Source organism: Vitis riparia, chromosome 1 (genome assembly GCF_004353265.1).
Source record: "Vitis riparia cultivar Riparia Gloire de Montpellier isolate 1030 chromosome 1, EGFV_Vit.rip_1.0, whole genome shotgun sequence".
NCBI classification, from domain to species: Eukaryota; Viridiplantae; Streptophyta; class Magnoliopsida; order Vitales; family Vitaceae; genus Vitis; species Vitis riparia.
The window spans coordinates 185,914-212,423 of record NC_048431.1 but is presented as its reverse complement, the minus strand read 5'-3'; the positions used below and the strand labels follow the sequence as shown (position 1 = coordinate 212,423).

Here is a 26,510-nt window from a genome sequence, read left to right as displayed (position 1 = left end):
AGAAGTCACCCGTGTGCAAGTATAATTTTATATCTGCAAGCTCAGCTATAGCCCAGGAAGTATGACCAGTGTGGTAACCTAGATTTGATTTTCCACACTAATCTTCAAACTCTACCCACCTCTTCTCATCACAAACCCTAGATCTTCTTTTGTCACCTTTCATACTCACACTTCAAATTTCAAACCCATATATCTTTGTTCTTCTTCTTCCTCCCTTTCTTCTATGAACCCGGAAGAGAAAGCCACCATGGATTTGGTTCCAGCATCTGAGCATCTTTGCTACGTCCGGTGCAACTTCTGTAACACTGTTCTTGCGGTAATTCACGTAGACGCCCATCATACATGCACACCCTTCCAACTAGAAAGCAATAAATATATATATGTACATATGTATGTTATCTGTCTTATCCATCTTCCACTATCTGCAAGAATCATTTTGGTAATACCCTTACTGGAGAGGGCATGGTCTAGAGAGGCGGTGGATATTCCTCATAGTGCATATGGACTAAATTTTCTTTCCTCTATGTATAAATATGTATATTTGATTACAGAAACAAAATCTATGGAAAGCAAATTTCAAATCCAATATTAGGAGATGCTTTTAATCTTTGATAATGAAGAAACACGTATTCTTCTTCTTCCTCTTTCGTTTTTCCTTAATGTAGTAGTAACAATATTGATATAAATCACACCAGCTAACCTCTCATGAGTGAAGGTCGAGCAAGAACAGGTAATTGTTGGTTCCATTCTATGGATAAAATGGCTATGAGGCGTGTGTGCAGCATATACAACAATTGTCATGTGCTTTTAATCTCTCTGTGCTTGAGCAGTTTATTCTTGCTATTTACAGGTTGGGATTCCATGCAAACGGCTGTTGGACACTGTGACAGTGAAATGTGGCCACTGCAGTAACCTCTCCTTTCTTAGCACCAGACCTCCACTGCAGGGCCAATGCCTTGACCATCAAATGAGCCTTCAGGTCGCTCTCCTCACCACCATTCTGTATCTCCCATTAAGAAATGATAACCATATATGACTATAGATTTCTTGTTTTTGTTGAAGTTCTTTTTCTTTTTCTCCTGTTCATCAATTAGCTATGGTTTTGCTTGACAAATATATATATTGCAGAAGAACTATTACTAGCCACTTATAAATTGATCAAGTAATACAAAATAGTAGGTAAAATATTAGCCTTTTAATTGACTTGAGAATGTGAATAAACATCTTTCTTTATCCTTTTCTCTTGATGTGATTGTTGTTAATGGGGAAGTTGTTTATTCATGGAGAAGCAGGGTGTTTGCAATGATTTCAGAAAGGGCCAGTCCTCATCATCATCTTCATCAACATCCAGCGAGCCAGTGTCCCCAAAAGCACCCTTTGTTGTAAAACGTGGAGACCCTATCCTTCTCCTCTTCTATACAGTATTGAATCATAACAAACACACTTTCACATATTTCTTATGGTTCACCATTGAATTGTTTTTGCAGCACCCGAAAAAAAACACAGACTCCCATCTGCTTACAATCGATTTATGAAGTAAGGAGAAGTGAACTCTTGACTAAATATAAGTAATGTTTTTGTGCCATATATTCATTTATACGTATATTTTACCTTGAAAGGGAGGAAATACAACGCATCAAAGTAGCCAATCCTGAGATACCCCATCGAGAGGCTTTCAGTGCAGCAGCGAAAAATGTGAGTTGACTTTCAGCTTAAGATTTATGCAAACCATCTTCCCCAAAGCAACACGAGTTTATTTCAATTTCATTTAATCTAACCTGCCTGCCACAGTGGGCTAGGTACATCCCAAATTCACCAGCAGGCTCAGTTTCTGAGAGCAGTAACAATGTAAGCAGGCATGATCTTCTATCTGTTTTGAAAATGCATAGAGTTTTAGTTCATGCCACTGAGATATTTGGTTTGGTCTACATTAAGGGCTTTGATTTTGCAGGAATGAAGTAATTTAGTGTAATGGGAAATGCCATGAAAATGAAGCATTGGAGATCCACTTGAGCACATTGGCTTTTCCTCAAACTCTGTTGTCTGTTTACTTCTTAATCATGCTTAACGGTAGTTATCACTCAATGAACTATTGCATCGGTGTCGAAATCGTGTAGCATTTGGTATTAACAACTATCGGCTAATCCTTTCATTTGGGCTTTGTGGTGCTGTGAAAGTTACTTCTGTTCAGCATTTGAGCTTTTATATCCCTTGAAGAGTGGTGGTGGCTTATCATCATTTACTCTTAATTGGTTTCTTCACCTGCTTTTGGTGTGTTTATTATGATATACTAATGAATGGATTCACTTCAACAATATCTCTGGACTTGGATTAAGCCAACAGATTTTTGGGTCATTCTTGGGTTCCTCTTTGACTGAAAAATGAGATTCCTGTTTATTTAATTAACATCTCTTCTTTCTTTGAACCCCAAAAAGGGTTTGGTTAACATATTCCTTGAGCTAGTGATCACATGTTAAAGTGCAGTATAGATGCTTAAAAGCTCTGCTAAGACATTGTTTGCAATACTTCCTGAGAATCTTAACTAGCCATCAGTGGTGTCCACACAGTATGTGAAGTTGGCAATATCATTCTGAGTGCTTGGACATGACAAGACAGGAGTGGGGTGCAAATAGCCACCCACACAGGCACAAAGGCATGGTCCTTCCATGCCTTATGAACCAAGAGAAACGTTTCTTTCTGAAAGTTACAAATTGAATTCCAATGGGCATTGATGGCCTCTTCCGACTAACCTTTTTGAATGGAGGTTTAGAACTCATTGGTTATAAAGGCACTGAGCACTATAGGTGGCTTCATGGGTGGATGAGATGATGATTCTTTTGTCTCAATTGACTAATAGTGGAAAAAGGTAATAGATATTGTAAGAGGGAGATCTCCATTTTATATGGATATAAATATTCTGTAAAGCCTGGCCTGGTCTAGATTCCCCGAATATTTGGATAATTTAAACAAATATAGTGGCCTTCCAAGAGCAGCAGAAACACCAATCTTGTTCCAAATAATAATGATATGATGAAGACCAAAGCCATGATAATCATAACAGTAATACTAGTAATGATGATACCAATCTCTCCGGCATTCTCTTTTCAATATACTGTTCGGGGGATCAAACCCTGAGAAGAAACTGAGACTTTCAAATATTACTAACAAGTAATCAACCAAAAGGCCCATGAAAGGTTTTAATCTTCAAACAGAGCATTGTTTTATATTTCTTCTTATTGGCTTTTTAGTTTTTCCTTTGATCTGATGCTTGCTCCTTTAAAGGGGAATACAGGATTATCACACAGCAGGGAGTTGTTCAAGTGAACAGTTAACTTTTCTTCAGTAAAATGGGAATGATTGAAACAGCATACTGCAATAACATATGAAATGAAACAAACAGGACTTAACATTGCCAAATCCAAGCAAACAGTTAATTATTCACTGTTGGTAAAGGCACAGCATCGTTAACACTGCCGAAAGATTTTCCCAGCCCTTTATTGAGTGCATCAATCTAGTTAGTTAACTCTATGCCATGAGCCCTTTCTTTAGCTGCCCCTCCTTAACCTGCACTGACATCAATGTTTCTCATTTAATCTGCAAGGTAGATTTGGGTAAATTGACATATAAAAACAACCAGGGTATAAGATTTTTATCAGTTTGTTCCATAAAATGTGTCTACATAGTTAAAAGGTTCCTACTACATATAAGTGCCTCTCAAAACCCTCAATTAGAACCATTCTGGACCAAACAGACCCTCAGGATTTGAAACGTGTCGACATAGTTATGGTTAAGAGAAACCCACTGTATATATTGTAGTAGAACTTCTCTCTCTAGTCGATGTGAGATATCACATCACAAGTAAAAAATCCACATTAGAAATGCGTCTACATAATTGAGAGAAATCCCATCCCACTCTGAACCAATGGATCCTCATGGTTAAGAGGAACTCATCAGATTCCCCAAGTATCCACATTTAGTTGCAGCATTAAAAAGTTATTCAGCTCAACCACGCAAGTGCTCCTTTCTTTTGCCTTTAATGTCTTCAATCATGCTATACAGTTCTATTAAAATTTTATTTCTTATCGTCCTTTGTCTTTATTTCAATGTCCACCATCACAGGCATGTGGATCTCCAGGCTATCATGCATCCAATAGCATGCCATTTATGAATATTTTAGATGGAAAAGCATCCTCGCTTCCAAGCATGAGAAAAAGAAATATCAATACAGTTTTGAACTTTTAGCACGGGAAAAATAAACAGAATAGCCAAATGGACGTGTTTACTTACCTTGATGCTTCAATAGCCCTTAAGTAGTAGGAAAACAGTGAAAATCATCACTTTCTTGCTTCACATGCATATAATTCCTCTGCCACTCTACTCTTTTAAGATGTGATGACAATTGGAGTAAATCAACTGTAGGTTCACGTTCAGAAGAGTGAGAATACTTAGCATTCAGAAAATCAGATCCCTGAAAATTCCTGTTTGTGCGGACTTCAAAGCTAACAGCATTACCACCATCAGGGAGCATTACAGGCCCCATCTGGGCAACTTCCACTGAGTTCATCCTAGATGAATAGGAACCATTTGATGCAAATTTTTCCAAAGAACTCATCCCAATTGGCTTGTCAGAATTGTGAACTGCACTGTAATGAGCATGACAGCCTTGGACTGTGGGGGGGTTAGCCATTGGAATTCCCATCAAATGGTTTGACAAGTCCTGCGATTGAGCTGACAGAAGAGAGAGAGCACAATTGGATTTTGAGACTCCAGGTAATTCTTGAACTGTTGATGCTGGGTAAAAGCCAGTGCAGTCCTCAGTTCCAGATGATAGAAACCCAGGAGGACATTGTCTCTCGGTGCCATAAAGATGGAGAAAGGATTTTGGAGGCAACTGCCCACTTATAGGTATCACTAATTGAGAGCTGTAAATTGGCTCCTTTTCTAATTTGATGCTCCTGGATGGATTAGCTTGTCCATATCCATCTGGACAATAAACACTGCCAGGAAGTATGTCCTGGAAAACAAAGGGTGGTCTCTTTGCTAAGGAAGTCCCCAGAATCCTGGTGCCTGTCAAACATGAAAAATGTTAAGAAAATGGTGAGATTTCTAGTCTTAAAATGGAACTTCAGAACTATGAAAAGATAATGGGCAATAGAGTACAGAGAAATAATAAAAAGGTAAGGGAGTATCTCAAAGCAACCTCAAGTAATTTCCAATCTATCATTGACACCTTCATTTGATTCATTACATATATACAAGGGGAAAGGAAAAGGGAATACCAGAGAGGAAGGAGGGGAAGAGAAGGGAAACTCGCTTTATTTTCCTAGGTTTGTTTACACAAGGAAAATGAAGCAAAGAAAAACACAGGAACACATCTAGGACTTGGAAAAGTATGTACTAGTGCATTTTGCTGAACAGACACTCCCCTTACTCACTTCAAAGTATGTACTATTTTGAGAGGAAAATTTCTGTTTCCTTAAAGGAATTTTCTAAAACTTTCCTCCATGATTTGCCTCTTTTATCTACTTAGTTGCAAACAGACACTCCCTTTCTCCCCTCACTTGCAAATCAGACACTTTTTCCTTCATTGATGCTTTTGCAATCATTTCTATCAGTCTATTATGACTCCCTAGGACCACAAAACATATGAAATGTTCGAGGAAACTCAAAGCTCATAGTCCACCTATGGGATGGATCCAAAATCGATTATTTAATGCGTAGTCGAGGGGGCATTGATAGCTTACTTTATGTAATATTTAAAAGTATTGCTTTTAGAAAATCATTCGATATGGGTGGTGAAATGGGCATTCCCTCCTTGCTTTAATAAGGAAGCGGAAAGTATTCCTAAGATGGAAAACTTCCCTTTTATAAACAAGTATGAAAATTGACCCAGCAAAAGGACTCAACTTTGGGATATCTTTCAAAACTATAGTGGTATTAAAGAATAGCAAATATAATCTTGATTTTATGAACAAACTCCATCAGTGGAAGCACTCATCCTTCAAGATATTTCAAAATAATAAACAAAGTATACAGTTACACAATTTATTTATCAACTTTCTTTCAGAACTAACCACATTATTATTTGTTTTTTCTGTCAAATGGTTTTCACTATCATGTCTTACAAAGCACCTAGATCAATTAAATTATAGCAGTCCTATGCATAAAAGTATAACACATAAAATATAGAAGTTACACAATTTATCTTGGCATCTTTGGGTCTTCCAAAACTAACCAATTGCTTTATGGTACTTTTCATGATCCTTTGTTGAACTTTGAAGTTTAAGGAAGTTTCCTCAGTAAAACAAGTAAGATTCTGCATTTGGAATTTTAATTCCAACATATGGCAAATGACATGAGCCAAAAAGAACCATACTTCATAAGAGGAAGTAGGAGATCCAATATCTAACAAGTACCTTTTGTGGGAATCTAACCAAATACAGTAATGTCTAAACTATAATTTCAGTCAATTTACATAAACTTCTGTCCTAAACAAACTCAAGTAATTAAGTAGGAGATGTAACAAGAGTGTCAAGATAAGGGTTGTAGAAGTTTATATAGATACATTTGTGAAAGGAACTTATAATTCCCAAACCATATTAGATAGCTTGAGTAATTAATACCTTGATATGACTGAAGCAGTTTCTGTGGTTTACCAGAGTGAGTATCCAATTGAGGCTTCCTCCTACGCTCATTGTGACCTGCAAGCCGTTTACGGCAACTCCGCTTACCATCATCAAATTCAGCCAGCAAATGAAACCTGGTAACCAAAATTACAACTGATAACAATGAAAATAACAACTAAGAAATTTAATTAACTGACATGTTACATCAGCAGGATGAATGATAAACTCAAATGGTGAAATTACAAGTCATCAAGAAAAAAAAGTTTAAAAAGCTTCATAGATATAGATCAGTTACGCCTTATAATAGAAGCCAACTGTAGATCTTACCTGAATGCAAAGCAAACCTGAAACCTCTATAATTCTTAAAAGCTTGAAAAATGACATCTAAACCTATGATACAGGCTTTGGATACTGCCTGTGTACATGAGGCATACCTGTATGTTTGGTTTCTGACACATTTATCACTTATTAAGACAGAATCCATTGTAAAATGGTGCAAGAATGGATCAAATGAGATTGTTACAATATGACAATCTCATGCACAACAGAAAGTATTGCAATTTAAGGGCAAGAAAATGAATGTGAAGGCTAGAGAAGAGAAGGCCAACCTGCTACATTGCTGACAAAACCTCTGCTCAATGCCATTAACAATAACTTTGGGAGTCTTTGAATGAACATCGCAAACTTTATGCCTCTTATGGTAGTCCTTCGAGGAGCTAAGATCCATGTTACAACCATGAACTTGGCAGAGAGGAGTTTGAGAACACACACTCGTGGTGCGGGCTCTCTTTGCCGGCATGGATGAACCTAGTGAAGATAAAACTGATCCCTCTTTTGAGCATCTGTTATTCTTGGCATCTATACAATCAGCCAATCTCCCCAGTTTCAAATCAATTATTGAGGAATCCTGACTGTTTGACTCCATGAAAGAACTTGAAAGCCTCGAACTTGACTCCTCTCCCCCGAAAATTGGATTTGAAGTAACCATATTAGTAGGAGAAACTATTCTTTTACTAGAATTTCTACCAATCTCACCACTTAAAAACCCCACACTTGGGTTACTGGGAAGCCGTTTTCTCACCAATTCAGGGGAATCCAATTCCATGAATTCCATGCTCTCAACTGCGTCTCTATCCAAGACAAGCCCATCATTTTCAAAATTAAAAGGGGTTTTCATGTCCCATCCTGTTAGCAACTTTCTACTTCTCCCAACAGCATCAGTTGTTAAATCCATTTCTTCAGAATACAAAAACATCTTCTTTTCTAAGGCATGGCTCCAAGACTCCATCAGTAGAACAGCATCCAAATTTGCAGAGAATATGTCACCAGATAAATGCCTAAACGATTCAAAAAAGGAAAAAAGAAAAAAAAGAAAAAAAGAAAAAGAAATGATCTCTTTCATTTTATAACAGACATGTATCTTCAATTTAAAAGCCCCCCCAAAAAGGGGGAGAAATAACTTTATCTCTCTGCTGCACTTCTATCTAAAGCTAAATCCAGCTTAACCGTCTGGAAATGCATAAAAATACGGAAAAATGTACACCAAAATTGGGTTAACCATTAAAGAGTCAAAAATAAAAATTTCGACCGCTATGTTTAAAACACCCCAAAGTGGAAATCGTTGGTGCCCCGTAAAATCTATTATATCCCATCTTGGTTGAAGGACAGAATTAATTTAAAACAGAAGAAAGACATCACGTTTTAACGACTAACATGAACAGAATTCCAAAAAAAAAAAAAAAAAAACAGAAAAAAAAAGCAAGATTGAACTCTGTTTGGATGCTGAGAAACCAGGGGAAAAGAAAGGGAAACTTTAATACTTATAACCAAATCATAAACACAATCAAGTCTTGTACAATTATTTTAACTTCAAAACTTTTTGCCTTTTACATTTCCTCATCTTTCTTGGCAACCAAATAGAGGATCAAATAACCATATTGAATACCCAAATAACCATACAAAGATAAAAGCACTAGAAGTCCTTTAAAACTGAATATAATAGCAGCCCGATTACACATATCACTTATTTCTTTTCTACAATCAAAAGCTTCAACCCCAACAAAAAGAGTCAAACGAAAAAAAAAAAAGCAAACAGAAGAACACCCATCTCAGAAATTGGCTGAGAAAACATTCATGTAACACATTCTGTTTGGTTGCAAGGAAAATGTAGACCAAGGGGAGCAGAAAAAGTCAACGTTCCAAATTCCACCATTTGCAGCCAAAGCAAGCAAAAAAAAACAAAGACCCTCCAGCCCTCAACTGAGCATAACAGACATAGGTAGTAAAATTGAGGTGAGTTTTAAAACTTTTTGAAGAACCCAAGAAAACCCACAAAGCATAGGATAGTAAACATTCCAGTGTTAAAGTATATTCCATTTTCTGAGCAACCAAACAGAGGTTCGAAATGAAACGATTGTGCACATACCAGAGAGAAGGGGTGGCGTCGGTTTTCTTTTTTGTTTAAGAGGAGTGTGGTGCGGTCGAAGCGGATACACTGTGAGTCAACATGGCCTCCACTACCTTCCCTGGAAAGGCATGTCCAGGTCTTTTGTAGCGTTTTGTGGGTGCTTGAATTTCCATTATTGGACACTTCTTTTCTGTTTATTACTCATTCCTCTTATCCTCCTTCCTTGTCCATGCCAGTAGAAAAATCTTATTCCTTTGTACTCCAACATTCTATACTGCTCATCTTTTGAAAATTAATCTGGTGTTACAATTCCCTGTATGTGTGTTACAACTTACAAGATTTTATATTTACATACTCTTTAAGATGAGGTTTAAATTGACTTGTAGACCAATCCAGACTCAACCAAACTTAAGATTGCCCATTTTTTAAGCAGGAATCCCAGTCAAGATTTTTGAGAGTTTGACAAACCCAAAGCAATCAAGGGACAGAAAAGGGGAATTACAACCAAATCAAGCTTCTGTTATTATTTCCTTTAATTCCAAAAACTTTAATCACACTGCTGTGGGTCCAAGTAGAGTCCTTTCCTTTTGTTTTTCCTTTTTTGCAAAATAATAATAATGAAATAGATGAATGACATAGACATGACAACAAATGATACAAGATATATTGGAGATCAAGTCTAAAGGCGATTGGGGTTTTTGATGAATTCTTTTAACGAGGCATTGCACTTCAAATCTCGTATTCATTGTTTTTTCTTCTGTTTCTCGAAGACATAAAGAGAAATCAATGGAATGGAGATAAGGTTACTGTAGAAAGGCACTGAGTAGTTAATGGAGAATGACAAGGGAGGGTGGGTTGAGTGCCAAATGTATGTGTGGAGAGCACCCACGTGTTACAAGTCAGAAAGGGATATAGCAAACATGGGGCTGGGGAGTGATCTGCTCTTGCTGCTGCACCCACTTGAACACCTTTTTCCTTTTGGCTTTTGGAGGTTTTTGAATTTTTTGGTCATGGCCCCATGTTAAAATTGTTATATATCAACAATCCCCTTTATTCCTCCTTTGATGCCCATATGGCACATCATACCTACTACCAAAACACCCAACCCACACCCTGCAAAACCCCACTCCATTATTCAACATACTCCCGCCTCCAAACACCACCTCACTCAGTTTGTCCATGACTCTGAGGTGTTGTTACAACTCTTACAAATGAAGAACCGCGTTCAAATTTCTGCCACAGGCTTTCAAATCAAAGGCCTCATGAAGGAGAAGGACCTTACCTGAAAAGACATCCCAAATTGCAGCTTGAAACAACCCCCCAAAAGGACCTCTCCTTCCTTCTACTCCTCCTCCTGAGTGGGGATGGCTTTTGGCAGTTTATTGATTGTCTGATTTTTAGCTTCATGGGTGATGGGTCCAAGAAATTAAAGCAAAGTGAATTATATAGATTGATGGGGAGGTGAGTGATTACTGATTAATGTAAAAGCCTGGATTAGATACCCATATTTCACAATGCCTAATCAATTCATACCATAAATGTGCATTGTAAAGATCCACAAGTTCCTTTTCTGTCTGCAAAAGTTGCACGCTTTATTCCCTTGCTCTATTTGTTTTCTCACATGAGTCACGACCTTCATGTAATTCTCATTATCTATCTGACCCAGATCTTTTTTATTTAAATAATATTATTTTTAAAAGAACAGTATTTAGATAAATAAATAAACGATTTTTTTTTGTTTACAGATATTATATTTGCATAATAAAATTATCTTTTCAAAGACACACAGAGAAACCCCTGCCATCTCTTCTCCCCCTGATGATAAAAAAGGAAAAACTAAAAAATCTGAGATACAAACAGACTCGAATCATGTGATTGATGGTGTTGTAGAGTTGATAGATACTAAAATGATACCATTTGATGAGGGCAGTACACGAATTCCTTTTTACTTGTTTGCCAAGTTATTCTTTCCCACGTGAAAGAAACAATGATTAGGGTCATAATATACAGGGCGTACACATGCTTACAACTTACAACTTAACAGCTTAACAACTGAATCAGCTTCCTCTTTTAACTAGTTCAACTTTTCGATACTCTTTCCTTGATTGGCGAACATGGGTTTCCATTAATTACGGTTATGCCATGTTTGATGCATGGATTCTTTTATCCTTTATCCTTCTTTATTTTTGGTAGCAAGATAAGGAAATTATTTTCTATTTTTCAGAAATTGAGGAGGATGAGTTGAAAAGAATTTTCTCAAAATGGTCTTATTTTCAAGAAACTTAAAAATATTATTTTTCATATTTGAATAAACAAATGTAAGCCTTAGTAATTAACAATGTTTATCCATGCTGCAGGCTGCTTCAAAAAGAAAATATATATATATATATATGTATTTTATCTGCCAAATAAGCTTAATTTATATTATATTGGTATGATATGAGATTATGATAGTATAGTAAAGCCCCTAATAAATAAATGTTTATTTAATACATCAGTAACTTCGTTCAAATAATAACATTTTTTGATATTAAATTAATAATTTTGGTAAATATATAAGATGATAATTTTTTTTATATAAATTAATAATTGATGAAGTTAATAAAAAATAATAAACAAAATTTTATAATACGGGATTGATATCTTTTTACAATTTTCATTTTTCTCAATTCAATTCTTTTTCAAAGTCGCTGCATATTTATCATCCTATGGCTAGACTATTGAGTTTTGATACAAAAGCTCTTCCTTTTACAAGCTTTTCTATCTTCAATAATTAGTAATTATCTCTTCTCTTTTTGAAATGTCTTAAGACTTCTATGTATTAACCTCTAACCACATCACTATTTTTGTATTTATAAATCATATATGTATAAGTATTGTACAATATAAACCTAATTATTCATCTATCAGTACATCAATAACTCCACTAAGATAGTAATTTCTACTAGTCCCAAGAGTATTATTTTATAGCGATTTTATTATATATAAAAAAATTAAAAATTTAATAAAAATTGATTAAAACACCATCAAATTGACACAAGTAAAAGAGTTAATTAAATAAATTATAAGGAATTGGGTTATAATAAAATAGAGCACATAGATTGACTAGTGTAAACTTAGAGAATCAAATAATGTAAATAGTTCCAAAAAAGTCTTGTGCTCCAAAATTTACCAGAGTGAAGCGGATAATAATGGAGCAAATCATTTTGTTACGTTTTCATGGAGGGACACCAAATAATTGGAGTGATGATTAGGAGATAATAAGTTAGAGAATATACCGTAGAACAAGGTCCACATATTTTCTCTGAGGCCTGTGTGCCCCCATATTTGACCGTCATGATTAGCTCCTTACCTCCTGTTTCAACAACCGCTTTCACCTCCTAACCATACATTGTCACATCTTACTCCCACAACCCCACCACTCTATTCATCCATTCAAAACATAATACATTCAAGCAACAAGGGATTAGGCTCAAGGGCATGGATTGTTCATGTACATCAAATCATCACCAAGAAGGCTTAGACCTGCAGTCACCATCTTAGGCTGATAAATGACTCCCAAACCGTCCACACATTTTGCAGTATCCGCGTGCTAATTATGGGGGCCACGTCCCCCACAGGTTCATAACAACGGATTAACGCCACTTGTAAAGAAAGGAGGAGGAGGTCTCCATTGGTGGAAAAGGATGATCCATTTTTTGGCATAATTGGAGGAGGGTCGTAGTCATCCTAGTCATGCATGCAAGCAGGAAGGCCTTTTTTCTAGTCTGCTTTGATGGCTAGCTTGTGAAACATGCATCATATTTCATATGTGGTAAGCAACTGGATTTAAATTTGGTGGAGATATATTGAGTCTGCGGTCGAGTCGTCTGAGTCATTTTCAGATGCAACCTGCAAAGTTTTGGAAAGAAGAGGAAAAGTACTGGGATGACAGCTAAGTTGATTGGATTGGGACTTTGTGATGAGACAAGAGACATGTATTTGCATGTTATTAGCTTGTGGGTTTTGTTGCTACTTGCTACTAGGCGTGATTGTGATTGTGAAGCTTCACATTAATGCGGGGGTGGGTGGGGCACCACTTTCCCAGCTTAATCAAGACTCATGGGCCAGAGTGGAAGCCTAGGGACCTTAGGGTTAGGCCTCTCTGCCTGTTGGTCTATTCAAATTCAATGGGCTGCTTTTCCAAGGTCCATGATGGAATTACGAAACGATTTCCAATCCTGACTCCTTTCTAGACAAAAGTGTTGGGCCTGTTGGGATCAGCAACCATTGTCTCTCCATCATATATCATTTATGTGTGACACCCATTTGGTTGCCAATTAATTAATAAGATTAGGGTAAGGTGATGTTTATTTTTTTTTACTTAATTTTAAATATAATTTTAATTTTTAATAGTGTTAAATATTAAGTTATTTATTTTTATAGTATTTTATTTTTATTAAATATTAAAAAGTAAAGAAAAATTAATATATTATTTTTTTTATTTAGAAAAAGTTAAATATTTTGATAGTGTTTGTTTTTTTACTTAATTTTAAATAGAACTTTAATACTTAATAATGTTAAATATTAAGTTATTTGTTTTTATAATATTTTATTTCTATTAAGTATTAAAAAAATAATGAAAAATTAATATGTTATTTTTTCTATTTAAAAAAAGTTATATGATTTTTTCTATTTAGAAAAAAATTATTATAAGTTATGAAAAAGAAAAAAAAACTTAAATTCTGAAAACAAATTGTTTTCAATAAGAAGCTAAAAAAATAAACATTACTTTGATTTTTTCTATCTAATAAAAAAATTATAATAATTTAGAAAAATAAAAAAATTTGAAAACAATTTACTTTAAGAAAAAAAACCAAAAAAACAAACACAATTTAAGCTTTTTTTGGTTGGTGTAACATTGTACGTCACACGGATCCCAAGACTTTTTGATCCATCATTTTTCTGGGGAAGTTAGTATCATTGCCAATTAATGCAATGTAGAATAAGGACTCGTTTTCGTGTCTACATTGATTCTAGTGTCTCTCAGGAGTCCTTCCAAGTTTCCAACAGGCCCATCTTGCTTTGGTTGGAAATTCTACGGCATGATCTGCTCCTTCCACAATTACCGTATTATATTATAGAAAATTTTATCCAACTCCTTGCTGCATATTTTATAATTAATATGTTATTTTTATTCTTCAACTTATTTTCGTAATTCCGTTTTTTTATTTTTTATTTTTTATTTTTTAAGGTAAAAATACTTTTTTTTTCTCTTTCTTAAAGATTTTTTTGGTAACCAAAGGTAGTGTTAGAAAAATTGGGCCCTGAAATTATTATATGATAGGAATATTGGTTTTGCAATCATTGCATTTTTGAGAGAAAAGTGATGACATGCTTTGGATTTTGTGGAGAAGATATAACCAATTAGATCAGCTTTCATACTCGAGCCAAATCAAAATGAGAAGACTTGGCCTCAATTTATCAGAGGGGCAGAGGACAGTGGTGGTTGTGGTGCCAAAACCATCCAAATAGGCCTGCAAAAAGGAAATTAAATTAAAATTTATAATTGATGGGCATCATCAATTATGGTAGATAAATTCACACAAATCTCCCAATAATTATAATTAAAAATTCCAGCAAATCAAAATTTGCTCCTTGATAAGATTTCCCATGAAAGCTTTTACTATTGAATTTATAGGAATAAAAATCTCCAAATTGTTCAAAGATTAAACTATTATGAATTAATCAAGAATCCCATTAAAAGTCATCTTGAAAAAGTTAAATACACTTTCTAATATTTAGAAGCCTATTTTTACATATATTATATATTTCCTAAACTTCAAAAAATTAAACATTCTTTTTTTCACATGTAATACAATTTCAAAAATATCAACAAACTCAAATTTTATATATATATATATATATATATTCAAATCATAGATGCGAGTGGTGTCTATGATAAAAGTAACTATTAATAAAAGCATCATCATAGATAAAAATATGTAATAGACAAAAAAAAAATGTTTTAATTACATTTCCAAATAAAATGACTTTAAATTAGAGTCCCTTGATAGTAATTATGAAAGAAGTAGGATCATCCAACTCAAATCACTTTAAATTATTTTTTAAAATTTGCTAAATGTTGTAATTTCAATAAGAAAGTGCCTCCAAACGTTAGGACGTGGTTTTAAACCGATCTAAGCCCTCGTGAACGGGATCTTGGTAAAAGAAAAGGTAAAGATTTGTCACAAATCATAAATTTGAAAGTGCCATCATTATTTAGCAACAACTTACCCGTCTTTGTCCTTTTTTGGGCCCGCTATCTCAAAGCAAGTAGAATTCTAAGCAATTATTACAAGGTAGAAAAAGTTTTGAGGTTGCAATTAATGGGATTAGCAAACAGAATTTAGTTTCTTGTTTTTGCGTGTCTCTGGGACTGAGGATAAGATGTATTAAAACCCATATGTGTCGACTGTCATATGTTGTACTTGGTGATTGAAGAAGAGAATATGGGAAGTTGATTTTGAAAAGGGGTAGTTGTAGTGGTGTGTTTTCAAATAGAACTTGTACAAAAGTTACAAAACAAGGGAAACTGAACTAACAGCCTCAGGATCTGATGGTTTCTGTGCCCCCTTGTTGTTTTAACTTTCCAAGAAGTGGGTCAGGGATCAGACAAGCATTAGAAAACAATTAGAGCCACCAGATGAGAGGGTCCAAAATTAAAGTGAAGATCGATCACCCATCTGAGGCCAACCACATTAATTTCTGATTACCTCTTGGGCGTCCTGAAATATCTTGACAAGGTCTACCTCTTCGAAGGTATAACGAATTGGTCTCAAACTTTGAAATGGAATATGGTTAATATCATCCCACCAAGATGATTTTTTTTTTTTTTTTTGGGGACTTCTTTATTTTTTCCCTTTCTTTCTTTTTCTTTTTGGCGCACAAGCCACTGATGTAGTGCGCAGGGGCGTAACGTATGGGCATGACCAACTTTGTTAACAAAACATACCTTTGAATAATCACACGCTTTGGGCCCTTCGGCCACTCAATTTGTTCCCTGCTTTACTGGCCTCCTTTTGCCCCTTGTGCATCATTTCTTGTACATATTTCTTTCTTTTAAATACCTGCTGGACCGGTATCTTATCTTTTTGACCTGAAAGTTTAAACTGTTGGATAATGGGTTTGGCATTACTTCTCCAAAATTCGATCATTATGGCCTTAGTTCTAGCGTACTCACTTTGGTTAGACAAGGAGACACCTCTTTTTCAAAAGAAGTGATGATATCAAACTTGGGCTGTGAAGTTAAGTCAACAATAATTTCAAATGCACAACTAATTGGAAATGCATCAATGAGAGATTAATTTTGGTTTGAAAAATGAATGTGCAACACATAATTAGAGTAGCTAAAAATCTATGTTCAATGGTATGGTCATCTCCTCTCTCTCTCTCTCTCTCTCATCCTTTTTCAAAAGAAAGTGCCCTTGAGTACTATTATTATAACCTTGCTATTTCAAAAAGACTTTTACGATCCTTGAATGGGGTTAAACCATTGCTTTATATGACAGAAATCAGTAAAAGCAAGGGTCAGTACCCGACATTTTAAAACATCCAAGGCCTACCCTTTCCATAAACCCTAATCCAATAATGATGGAAGGCATAGAATATTCATGTTTTCTCACTTCCTCCAGGGTAATAATTCGTAATCCCACACAAGATTTCTCTATCCCTTATTTTATAGTTTATATATATATATATATATATATCCTGATTGCCTTTAGGCCATGCCTTAACTTATCTCAATACAATCTTGAATGGCCCTCTATTGTACTAAGAATATGTATTAATAGAATAAGCCTTACTTCCCTTTCTATGCTGATCTCTTGATTAGACAGTCACAACATCAACCACCTCATTATTTGGGTTAAGATCAAAAAAGTGCAATATGGAAGAGATATTATGTCGACCCTAGAGCTCTTTAACTTTTCTTTTTTTCTTTTTTTACTTCTTTTTTCTTTTCTTTTTTTCCGATGGAGTTCACTGTCATAGAGCTAGTCTCATGCCCCCACGACAAATTAACCGGCCAGTACCATTAGTTCTTGATGAAGTAGTGCAAATATGAGGAGAAGAACCCTACATACAAGTATTTGATGGGTTTGGTTATAATTGGATCAAGCACACGTGCAGGCGTGAACTATTAATTAATGTGGGCATATATGATTGCTGCTTGAAATAAGTCAAAAAGATGAATAGATGCAGTCCACATGGGGTGATGATCCATACTTTATTTTTCCATTAATTTAGTGGAAGGTCTCTAAATCATCCCGCAGTCTAATCAAGCAATTCCAGTGGTGGACTTCCAATGCTCCAGCACTCCACAAGCATACCTCTAAAAGCAATTGAAGGTTAAAAAACAAAAAACGGAAATGGAAGACAAGCAGACATTCCCAACTGTACATACAGAGAAAGAAGTGGAGGAACTTTCAAGAGCCTGTAACAGAAAAGGAAAAAAAGGGAAAAAGAAAAAAAAAGGAAACTATTTGACAAGAACTCAACATTTTTTTTGGCCTTCTCGCAACTTCCAATCAACATGAATTGGAGCAAAGAAGTGATCATGAATGAGGAGGAGAAAAATATACAGAATTATTATAGGGGTAGGGGGCCATTGGAAATGGGTGCTCCTCTCTTGATGCTGTCCATGTGGGTGGTCTCATATACGGGTAAGCCACTTGAGTAGCAACCCAAGTCATAGTTCTGCAGCTCGAATAGATCAGAGCTTGAATCACTCTCCGCACCGGCATCAATCTCATCCAACTTTCTGAATTCCTTCTCCTCTGATGGATACTCATCAACCCAAATCCTATCTTTCTCTGAAAGCCCGTTGCTGAAATTTTTGTGTTTCTCTGAAAACCCACTGCTGAATTTGAATTTCTCGTCCAGCCAAACCAACTCTTTGATTCTCTTCTCGTCCAAGGCCTCGTTTCGTAAGCCAGTAGCTTTTACATTGCCGTTGTTGTAGTTTGGGAGAGACACCACTTGCCTGTGATCTGAATAGCTTCTGAGATCCTTGTAGGTCTTTGTGGGAGTATTTGCATAAGGAGGGGGAGTTCTAAAGCCAGAACTTGAGGAAGAATACACGGACTTGGAATCAGCAGTGCTGGAACTCCGGAAATGGCTAATGCTGCTCCTCCTTTTCCTCCTCCCACCCGGGCTCTCCTCTTCATCCTTGATCGACTGTGCTGTGGACTTTGATTTCTTCTTCTTGGAGTTTGTTTGATTGAAAAGAGAATTCAAGAAGCTAGCGAGTCTGCCACCAGGAGAGCTGGGTTGTTTGTATTTGATCTTCTCTTTCATTTGTTTTTCCACAGCATGAGATGACTGTGTCGGTAGCGAGCTCCTCATCGGCATATCCAAGCTAATTCTTCCTCCTCTCCAACCTTGCCTCTCTTCTCTCATCATCATCCTCTGAGGAAAAGCTGCACCATTGTACCCAATAATTTCATTGCCGCCGGAGAAATACCTTGCAGCTTCAAAAACATCAAGCTCGCCAGAATCATTCCTCCGGTGGAAGGACTTCTTGTAAATTTTATCTGCCTCTGAAAGAGCTGCGACAGACATGGGTGCGGGAGTGTGTGCTATATGGGGTATGAAATGAATTGTTTGAAAAATATGCCAAAGGTGGAGAAGGTATTTATGGGAAGAAAGGTGGAGGCAAGGGAAAGCATAAAAGGAGGGATTTGTAGTGATAGGAGAGCGAATGGGGTTTGAAATGATTGAGAGTAGTGGGAGGTAAGAGTGACTTTATAACCATCAATTGCACCGTATAATACAAGTATTTCAGAGAGAGACTAGAGACCCACAAGGATTGATGTGAATTTGTGCTTTACTTAGATAGAGGAATAGAGTGGGGCAGAGGGGAAACCAAGCTTTTATCCTTATCATACTGTGAAAACCAGTAGTTGTGTTGTGGGTGGTGGGGGGCAAATAGCTGTGTGTTTCCTTGGATTCTCGGCTTCTAGTCATTTTTAGTGGGATTTCCTTCCGAGTGGTGTCTGCTATGTGGCCATGTACTAGCGTTTTATCTTTTCCTGAGTTGATCTCTCATTACTCATTAGAGAGTGTTAGACAAGTGGTAGATCCCACGCTCCTTTTCAGAGCTTGGAGCTCACTCTTCCATAAAATACACTCAAACTAGTCCCCAGCTGCCATATCTTTTGACTTGCGCACCGCCATCATCGCTTCTATAAAGTTACCACTTCCACTGGTTGAACGTGGAGTCAGATGAATTCATTTTAACGTGAGTTAACAAATTAATTTCTTTTTTCATCCGGGGAATTCATAAATTAATGAGAATGCTAATTGATATCAAAAGAGGCCAATTAAGAGGTAACGAGGTGTATGTTTTAATCAACCTAAGTTAGTAAGTTGTACACTGAATTTTTTTTAAAGGGTCGGTTTTGATCCTTTTCTTATAGAAGTACTGAGGAAACATGTCTGCATCTTATGGACTTTGTTATGTCTCGTTCTGATTCGTTTCCTTTCACTAGGCGCGCTTGAAATTAAAATCCGTGTAGAAGCAAAGAAAAATCAATGTTGTGGAGTCCCACCAAAGCTACGAGACATGATTGTGTTGCAAGGACTTCTTTTATGTGTAAACAAGTAAGCTAGATATGTTGGTAGTGTAAAACAGCTTTCTTACGAGATATTGGGTTTGGCCCATCAAAAGATGAGCGCCATTTCTTGATGTTCCTGAGGTACCGATGCTCCATCTGTGCAGGCATTGCAGATCGATCGACCACACGTGTGCAGTGCTAGCAAATAGATAATTGTGGCATATATGCGTGCTGGCATTTGGGTTTGATGTGAGCATATCTAGCGGGGAGCCAGACGATTGTGACAGTCGTACTAAAGTCATTGCTTAATTTTTGGCATCCATCGTAATGTGGATAATGATCAGATGGTCCCTTTCCCTTCTCCTTCCCCTTCACCATCACATGCCCACTGACCGACTGACTTTGAGGCTAAGATCTTCAGTGTCACCATCCTCAACAAGACTTTGTTGTAACATATATGGCTTCACGGCCACTGATTGAGTTAGAGCGCATAAATTGTTGCATACTCAGAGAAGGCCTTGTGGTTGTGAAGGCACTGCTCAAGTCTTAAGACAAATCATGATCAGTTAGGGAGATAATGGAAATTATCAACATCTTAGAATTGTGCTTTGAATTGAATTGTTCACATGGACCACTGGCCCTTCAATTTCCAAGCATGGACCATAATTTACTTTCTTTGAGGCCCAAGCCAACCCATGCAGTGCAGACAAAAATTGCAGTCTAGTTGGGTGTGCAAGTCCAAGCATTGGAGTGCGCCTAGTGCCTAGATATGTATAACTGAGCTTCCTCTATTTATGAGGCGATGACCTACTAAGCTATATTGACATGGATACGCATTCTAATATGAGCCATACTGATTGAGGAAAGCATGCATCAATGGGAGGGTGAGGAAGTAGGAACAGGATCATTTAACCAGGTATACAATGTGCCCCAAATCAGAGGTCCATGAATGGCCCACTTCAGGAAAGGAGTAGGGAGTGGATTTGATGGTGGCCACATGAATTTGGGTTGTTAGGCAGCCTGTTAGGATCAGAATGCCGTGCCAATGGCTATCGAACACTTGTCGGGATGCATCAATTGCCAACCAATGCGGCGTCTTCATCCGCTCTAGCCAATTCCTACTTGGATAGGTGCATGTTTGGTTGCTTTCTTTTAATGTGCACCAAGCATTTCAAAAGTTACCTTCCATGGCCATGGATTTTTCAAGAGTCCCATCTCATGCCCTTAAGTTGAAGGTCTTGTGCCCTTTTTCACAAGAGCCCCTGAACAAAATGGAGTTGGTATATGGCGTGGACTTGGCAGAGATGGAAACTGTGAATCCAAATGAAGAGGGATCCCTGATCTCTGAGAAGATGGATCCATTTCATCGAGGCTAGCTGTGTGTAGACTCTGACCCACCACTGCCTAAGGCTGCCCTAGCAGGGTACATTTTTGACCAGTTGCAACCCCTCAAGGGCCTTGATTTTGGGTACAGGGCCCCCCCAATGGGTAGGCTCCACTTGACCCAACCTTGCTGCCTCCTGCTGCGACAATATGGGGCATCTCCCAAAAATGTCACTCAATCCAAACCATGCATGGAGGCCCTAACGATGATTCTTGGCATGCAAACTTTAATGGCGCGGGGGGGGGGAGGGGGTGCCCTCAACTACAAGCTTTCTTAGAGAAGAAGATAGATGAGATGAGATAAGATAAGAATATCTAACGTATTCGGTGTGTGGATTCATGGGCTTGTGCATGGTGATCTGTACTCAAAAGTGAAGAAAAATAGAAAGGGGGGGAACTACTCCAAAAGCAGGCCTCTGTTTTAATCAGCTTTGTCTCCCACCCCTTTTGAGTACCATAAAACGAAGCTCTCTAAACGTACGTGGCAACACTAGCTACACACATAGTGCCCTTTAATCTAAGTCCCTTGGAAAAAGGTGTTACTTTTTATGGCTTGATGGTGTTGTTTAAAGGCTTCCAGAGGAAATATACAGATCATAGGGCATGTGGGTATGCCCTATTCTATATCTCTACAAAATATTCTACCACTTAACACAAAATACATCACATCTGACATCCTCTCCCCCATGGGACACCACCACTGTCTCTTAACTAGAGCTAGCTAGCTGGAGAAGAAGATGAGCTTTACACAACATCCAGTTATCATTAATATTTTAAAATTTCTAAATTGGCTATCTAGCTATCATCTATGATAAGGTCTGGAGATAAACTTACAAAGCATGTGGTCTGCTTCTCTGATCCATTCCATCAACTCAAACATCAGATATTGATATGGGCAATGGGCCTATACATCACATCCCAAAAAAGATACGGAAACCTGATTTTAAGAGAAGAAGCGGATCAGGAAGCTTTTCATGTCCTTCACATGTTCTGCTTGCTAGCTGCTCTTAAGTCTTACCATCCATGAAAAAGATCTTTCGCCTACATGTACATTAGATTAGACTAGATAAACTCTTTAACTTTTCTCCTTTGTTCATTCTTCAGTTGCGCACGAGTACAATCATGTAATTCAAAGCAAAACTCATCTCATATGGCTGCAGCATTAGGAAGTAGTACTTCTCTTCATTTTTCTCCAACAATTCTTATGGGTTCCAGTTCTTCATCAGATGTGACTCTCATTTACATTTCTCTGTAGCTTTCCATCTATGGAAAATGATTGAATGGTAAAGACATAAGCAGTCACTGCAACAAAACACCATAAGGACAACACTACAACTCACCACATGGGAAATCATTACAGAATAATAAATATATATATATATAAAACACCAGTACGAAAGAGAACAAATACTAATAATTTTTTTTCATGGGCATGCAAAAAGACCCCTGAAAAGAAACATAAAGATTAATATCACAAGTCAACAGAAGAGTTATCATAAAATAGCAATGACAACACATTCAAACAGAAATATATCTCTAAATATATGGATGGCAATGACATAACATGAGCACACAAAAGAAAAATAAAAAATGAGAAAACATGAATTCAAAATAAATAAAACACACTAAGGAAAGAAAAATAAACACAGAAAATAAAAATGAGAAGAGGGAAAAAAGGCAACGAGAAAACATGAACACATAAAAGAAAAGAAGAAAGAGGAAAAGCAAAAACAACGAGGAAACATGAACACACAAAAGAAAAAAAAAAGGAAGAAAAGAAAAAGTAATGAGGAAACAAGAACTAAACTTCCTTCCAACACATGTGATCACCAGCCAATGAACAAGGGAGAAAAAAAAATCCAAAATGGCCCATGCAGGTCTCGAACCTGCGACCTTCGCGTTATTAGCACGACGCTCTAACCAACTGAGCTAATAGGCCCTTGATTTGCATTTCATAAATAGAAATTATAAATATTTTTAAGGCAATGTGTATTAGCATGCCAAATTTTAGTTTTAGCTATAATTGTCAACTAAAACTAGAGCTAGATGACCCTTAATTTGAAGATCATCCATCACTATCAATTAAATTACTTGCATCAAATAGTTTAATGATAATACTATAATACGAAATGATTGATCAACTACCAACCACCACATCTATGAAGAGGACTTCCTTATAATTATATGCAAGATTGTGCAACATATAATAAATATTGTAATCTTAATTCTCAAATTAGATTAGTTCAAAATTTATATATATAATCACATCCATCTTTGATATTTTATTTCTTTTGATTATATAAGTAAAAATTTCACCTAGATCACATTATGGTAACAATGTTTATTGATGTGAAGAAAAGTGAATGAAAGGAACAAAATTAAAATTAAAAATTCATTTAAGTGTTACGTAAATATTACAAATGGAATAAGAATGAAAATGGTTGATTTTGAGCTATTTAATAATAAAAAATCATAATGAAATACATTGATCTCATTTTTTTTTTCAAATAACTCCTATTTTGATGTTATATTAATATGATTTTGTATTTTGTAAATAACATTTTAAATTTATTTTTCTTTATAAGAAAATTTTAATGAATTTAAAAACATTTAAATATATTAAATTATTAGAGAATTTTAGTCATTTTAAAAATATTTAAGTATATTAAATAATTTAATGACTTTAAATATCTTAATGTTCGAATATTAGTATTTAAATTATTTATTTTTAAATATTTAATATATTTCAAGGAATTTGAATGTCATTCCTTAAGCTCATTTGGTCCAAGGAATCCTATTTAAGAGAATCAATTTCTTAAATTTTTTGTGGGCTGAAGGCAAGTTAACAAGTCTAATAAAGGGAATGTGAATCATTTCCATTAATTTGAACTGTGGGATGCATGTAATGATCCATATTGGGTAGAAAGAGAAGTCAAGGGAAAATAAATTTCTTAGTTTTGGTTTTGGATTAATCCATGAGTCTCAAAGGGAAAAAAAAAAAGCATGGATAAGGGGATGTGTATCATTTTATTAGAAAGATGCAATTAATAATATATATTTACTAAGAAGTGAAGTTAAGAGAATAGGTTTACAAGTGTAACGAAGGGAATGTGAATCATGCTCAAGGGTCCAAGATAAACAAGAAAGAATAGAGTACTTATTAATTTAAAATGATTGAGACATGATGAGTATTACCCGTAAAATAGATTCATCCTGACCTCCTTGAATATCAACAATAGTTAAGAATCTCTTCTTAGGGGATACTCAATACAACTCCTAGAAAGATTGTAGAAAACACTTGAAATGGGAGTACTACTATATAACAAAATTTTGGTTGCAGCAAGGGTAGTGGTTGTAGTGGGACAGAGGTGAAGAGTGTAGCAGATGCAATACAAGTCTCAGGGACAGAGAGGTGTACTGAGGGGAGCCACTTGAAAGACTTGATCCAACCAAATGACCAAGTAAAAAAAAAGAGTTGAAATTAAAAACAGACAACAAATTGAGGGGTACTAGACCTTGTACAGGCAGAGTCCTCTCTCAAAAGACCCACTAGAATGGGTGTGTGGGGCCTTGGCCGCGTGAGACTTCCACTTCCCTCTCTCCAAGCCCACGAGGCTAAGGTGCCTAAAGTGCTTCTCCCTGTTGTAATGTGGGATATATATATATATTAAGAGTCTCATTGCTTATTCTCAAGTTTTAATTATCTTTACCATATTAGTCAACATCCTAGCATGTTGGATTGCGATGCTACATCTCTTGGCAAGCATTGTTACCATCTTCTTCTTCTTCATTGTCAACATCTTCTCTGTAAACCAAGCAGGAACATTATGGGTGTATCATAGTCAATGATTTGGCTGCTAGCAGGACCAACCCAGAAAACCAGGTCTTTAATTACCAATCTTATAGTTGATGCCCTTTCGGAAATAAGTTATAAAAATTCTCATAATTAAGGCCTAACCAACTTCTCTCAATTTAAGAACACTAATGGCCTTGATAGTCTAACACCTTTGTACATTGATTGAAGTGCTTAAGAAAACACTAACCCAACTCACCCTCAATGCCCAACCCTGGAAAGAGCTTAGACTTACAGACCGGCAAGGCCCAGCATGAATGCCTTCAAATTACTCCAAATTAAAGGCCCTCCTTTCATCTCTTTGCATGCATATATAATTAGGGGTGTAAAGGATTATGATCTAATTGATTTTTAGAATAAAATTAAATTAGCTGAGCCAAATTTTTAGTAATGAAAAAATTAAATCAAACTAAACTTATTTTAAATGGATTTGATTCGATTTCGATGATCAATAGGATGGAAGTTGATTTAAACCTTAAGTCCAAATTATCTCAAGTTAACTTAGGTTTGAAGTTAAAAAATTGAGTACATTTAAAAATTGATTAGATCATATATGAACTATTTTAGTAAACTTTATTAAATATATAATAATGATAATAATAATAATAAATATAAAAAAATATTGAACAATTATAAATAATAAAGGACGGAGATCGATTTAGCAACATCAGTTTAGCTCGACTTTTATCGAATCCAAAAATCAAACTGAGGTTTATAATTAATATTGATTTTCACTTACTGTCTTGACTAAAACCTGAAAATTCTTTTCTGGAATATAGGTACACGTATGTAGAAAAAGTAAAAGTACATAACAATAAAAAAAATAAAAATCGAAAGAAGAAAAAACTGAGGGAATTGGAAGCTGGCGAATGAGAAATCGACACAAGTGAGGAAAGGTGGCGAATGGGAAATCGACACAAGTGAAGAGAGGTGGCGAATGAGAAATCGACACAAGTGAGGAAAGGTGGCGAATGAGAAGTCGACACAAGCGTGCGGGAGGATGTGGGTGTTGGAATGATCTTGACAAAGACTCCAAGACAGGATGCTTTCTTTAATGTCACCTCTGATCCGTCTAGCCTGGTATTTAATGCCTTTCTCATCCTTCTTTTTCTTTTGTTTCCATGTCCAAACACCCTCTAAATATCCAACAACATCGCAAAAAGTAACTCCGCACACCTTTCATCTCCTCCACCAAAGTCTGTAGAATGTACGTGGTACGTACACGCAAGCATGCACATATATGTATGTATATAACTATATATTTTCATTCATATGTGATATGGGAAATTGGAATAATTTTAATTTCAGCCTTTTCAGTACAAATGTATTCCATTGTAACATATCTGCTGTGATTTGGTCTTCTTTTTCAGTGAATATCTCCTTCCCTGTCGACAGCTTGTGACCCGGGTCCAGGGTCCTTCCAGCGTCAACTGGTCATATCCCACCCACATCTTTGCTTCCTTCATCCTTTTTTACTCAGAATTTAGAACTACAACCTTGTACTTGTTGAATCAAGACAATTTTTGGGAAACTTCAACGTGTTTTGTTGCTGTTTTTTATTATTTTAAATATAAAAAAATAATTTTTAGATTTGAAAAATGATATTTTGTTTTTCAAAATTTGTTCTAAAATAGGCTTTTGTTTTT

The 26,510-nt window shown here is 36.1% G+C and overlaps 3 protein-coding genes and 1 non-coding gene across 7 annotated transcripts; 1 reads left to right on the top strand and 3 right to left on the bottom strand.

The window, feature by feature from the left end:
- LOC117919667 (protein CRABS CLAW) lies at positions 1–2,375 on the top strand. 2 transcript variants are annotated; one of them, XM_034836889.1, is made up of 7 exons: positions 1–316; positions 851–979; positions 1,293–1,389; positions 1,488–1,536; positions 1,620–1,695; positions 1,792–1,848; positions 1,936–2,375. In XM_034836889.1, exons 1-7 carry the CDS (start codon positions 224–226, stop codon positions 1,960–1,962), a joined length of 528 nt encoding a protein of 175 aa, XP_034692780.1. In that variant the 5' UTR covers positions 1–223; the 3' UTR covers positions 1,963–2,375. The 2 variants fall into 2 exon arrangements, with proteins under 2 accessions (XP_034692780.1, XP_034692787.1); XM_034836896.1 differs by having other exon boundaries at positions 3–316; positions 1,952–2,373.
- A 940-nt stretch (positions 2,376–3,315) lies between these two features.
- On the bottom strand, positions 3,316–9,251 carry LOC117919650 (squamosa promoter-binding-like protein 6). 3 transcript variants are annotated; one of them, XM_034836876.1, is made up of 5 exons: positions 9,052–9,245; positions 7,235–7,963; positions 6,624–6,760; positions 4,288–5,067; positions 3,316–3,564 (listed from the first exon to the last, which is right to left on the bottom strand). In XM_034836876.1, exons 2-4 carry the CDS (start codon positions 7,912–7,914, stop codon positions 4,307–4,309), a joined length of 1,578 nt encoding a protein of 525 aa, XP_034692767.1. In that variant the 5' UTR covers positions 7,915–7,963; positions 9,052–9,245; the 3' UTR covers positions 3,316–3,564; positions 4,288–4,306. The 3 variants fall into 3 exon arrangements, with proteins under 3 accessions (XP_034692767.1, XP_034692751.1, XP_034692760.1); XM_034836860.1 differs by having other exon boundaries at positions 7,235–9,249; XM_034836869.1 differs by lacking the exon at positions 3,316–3,564 and adding an exon at positions 3,623–4,194 and having other exon boundaries at positions 7,235–9,251.
- An 8,170-nt stretch (positions 9,252–17,421) lies between these two features.
- LOC117911136 (protein BIG GRAIN 1-like E) lies at positions 17,422–18,790 on the bottom strand. The gene has a single exon (XM_034825344.1). The coding sequence runs from the start codon at positions 18,631–18,633 to the stop codon at positions 17,662–17,664; it is 972 nt and encodes a 323-aa protein (XP_034681235.1). The 5' UTR covers positions 18,634–18,790; the 3' UTR covers positions 17,422–17,661.
- Positions 18,791–22,876: 4,086 nt separating this feature from the next.
- TRNAI-AAU lies at positions 22,877–22,950 on the bottom strand. Its single transcript has one exon. It is a non-coding gene; the product is annotated as a tRNA-Ile (tRNA).
- Positions 22,951–26,510: the final 3,560 nt, after the last annotated feature.

Excerpts from the sequence above, each read along its gene's own strand:
- LOC117919667 (XM_034836889.1), top strand. The coding sequence starts at position 224 with ATGAACCCGGAAGAGAAAGCCACCATGGATTTGGTTCCAGCATCTGAG. Across the intron at positions 980-1,292 it reads ACCATCAAATGAGCCTTCAG|GGTGTTTGCAATGATTTCAG; the intron begins GTCGCTCTCCTC and ends ATGGAGAAGCAG. Across the intron at positions 1,849-1,935 it reads TTTCTGAGAGCAGTAACAAT|GGCTTTGATTTTGCAGGAAT; the intron begins GTAAGCAGGCAT and ends GTCTACATTAAG.
- LOC117919650 (XM_034836869.1), bottom strand. The coding sequence starts at position 8,028 with ATGAAAGAGATCATTTCTTTTTCTTTTTTTCTTTTTTTTCTTTTTTCC. Across the intron at positions 6,761-7,234 it reads TTTTGTCAGCAATGTAGCAG|GTTTCATTTGCTGGCTGAAT; the intron begins GTTGGCCTTCTC and ends TTTGGTTACCAG. Across the intron at positions 5,068-6,623 it reads ACTGCTTCAGTCATATCAAG|GCACCAGGATTCTGGGGACT; the intron begins GTATTAATTACT and ends CATGTTTGACAG.
- LOC117911136 (XM_034825344.1), bottom strand. The coding sequence starts at position 18,633 with ATGTCTGTCGCAGCTCTTTCAGAGGCAGATAAAATTTACAAGAAGTCC.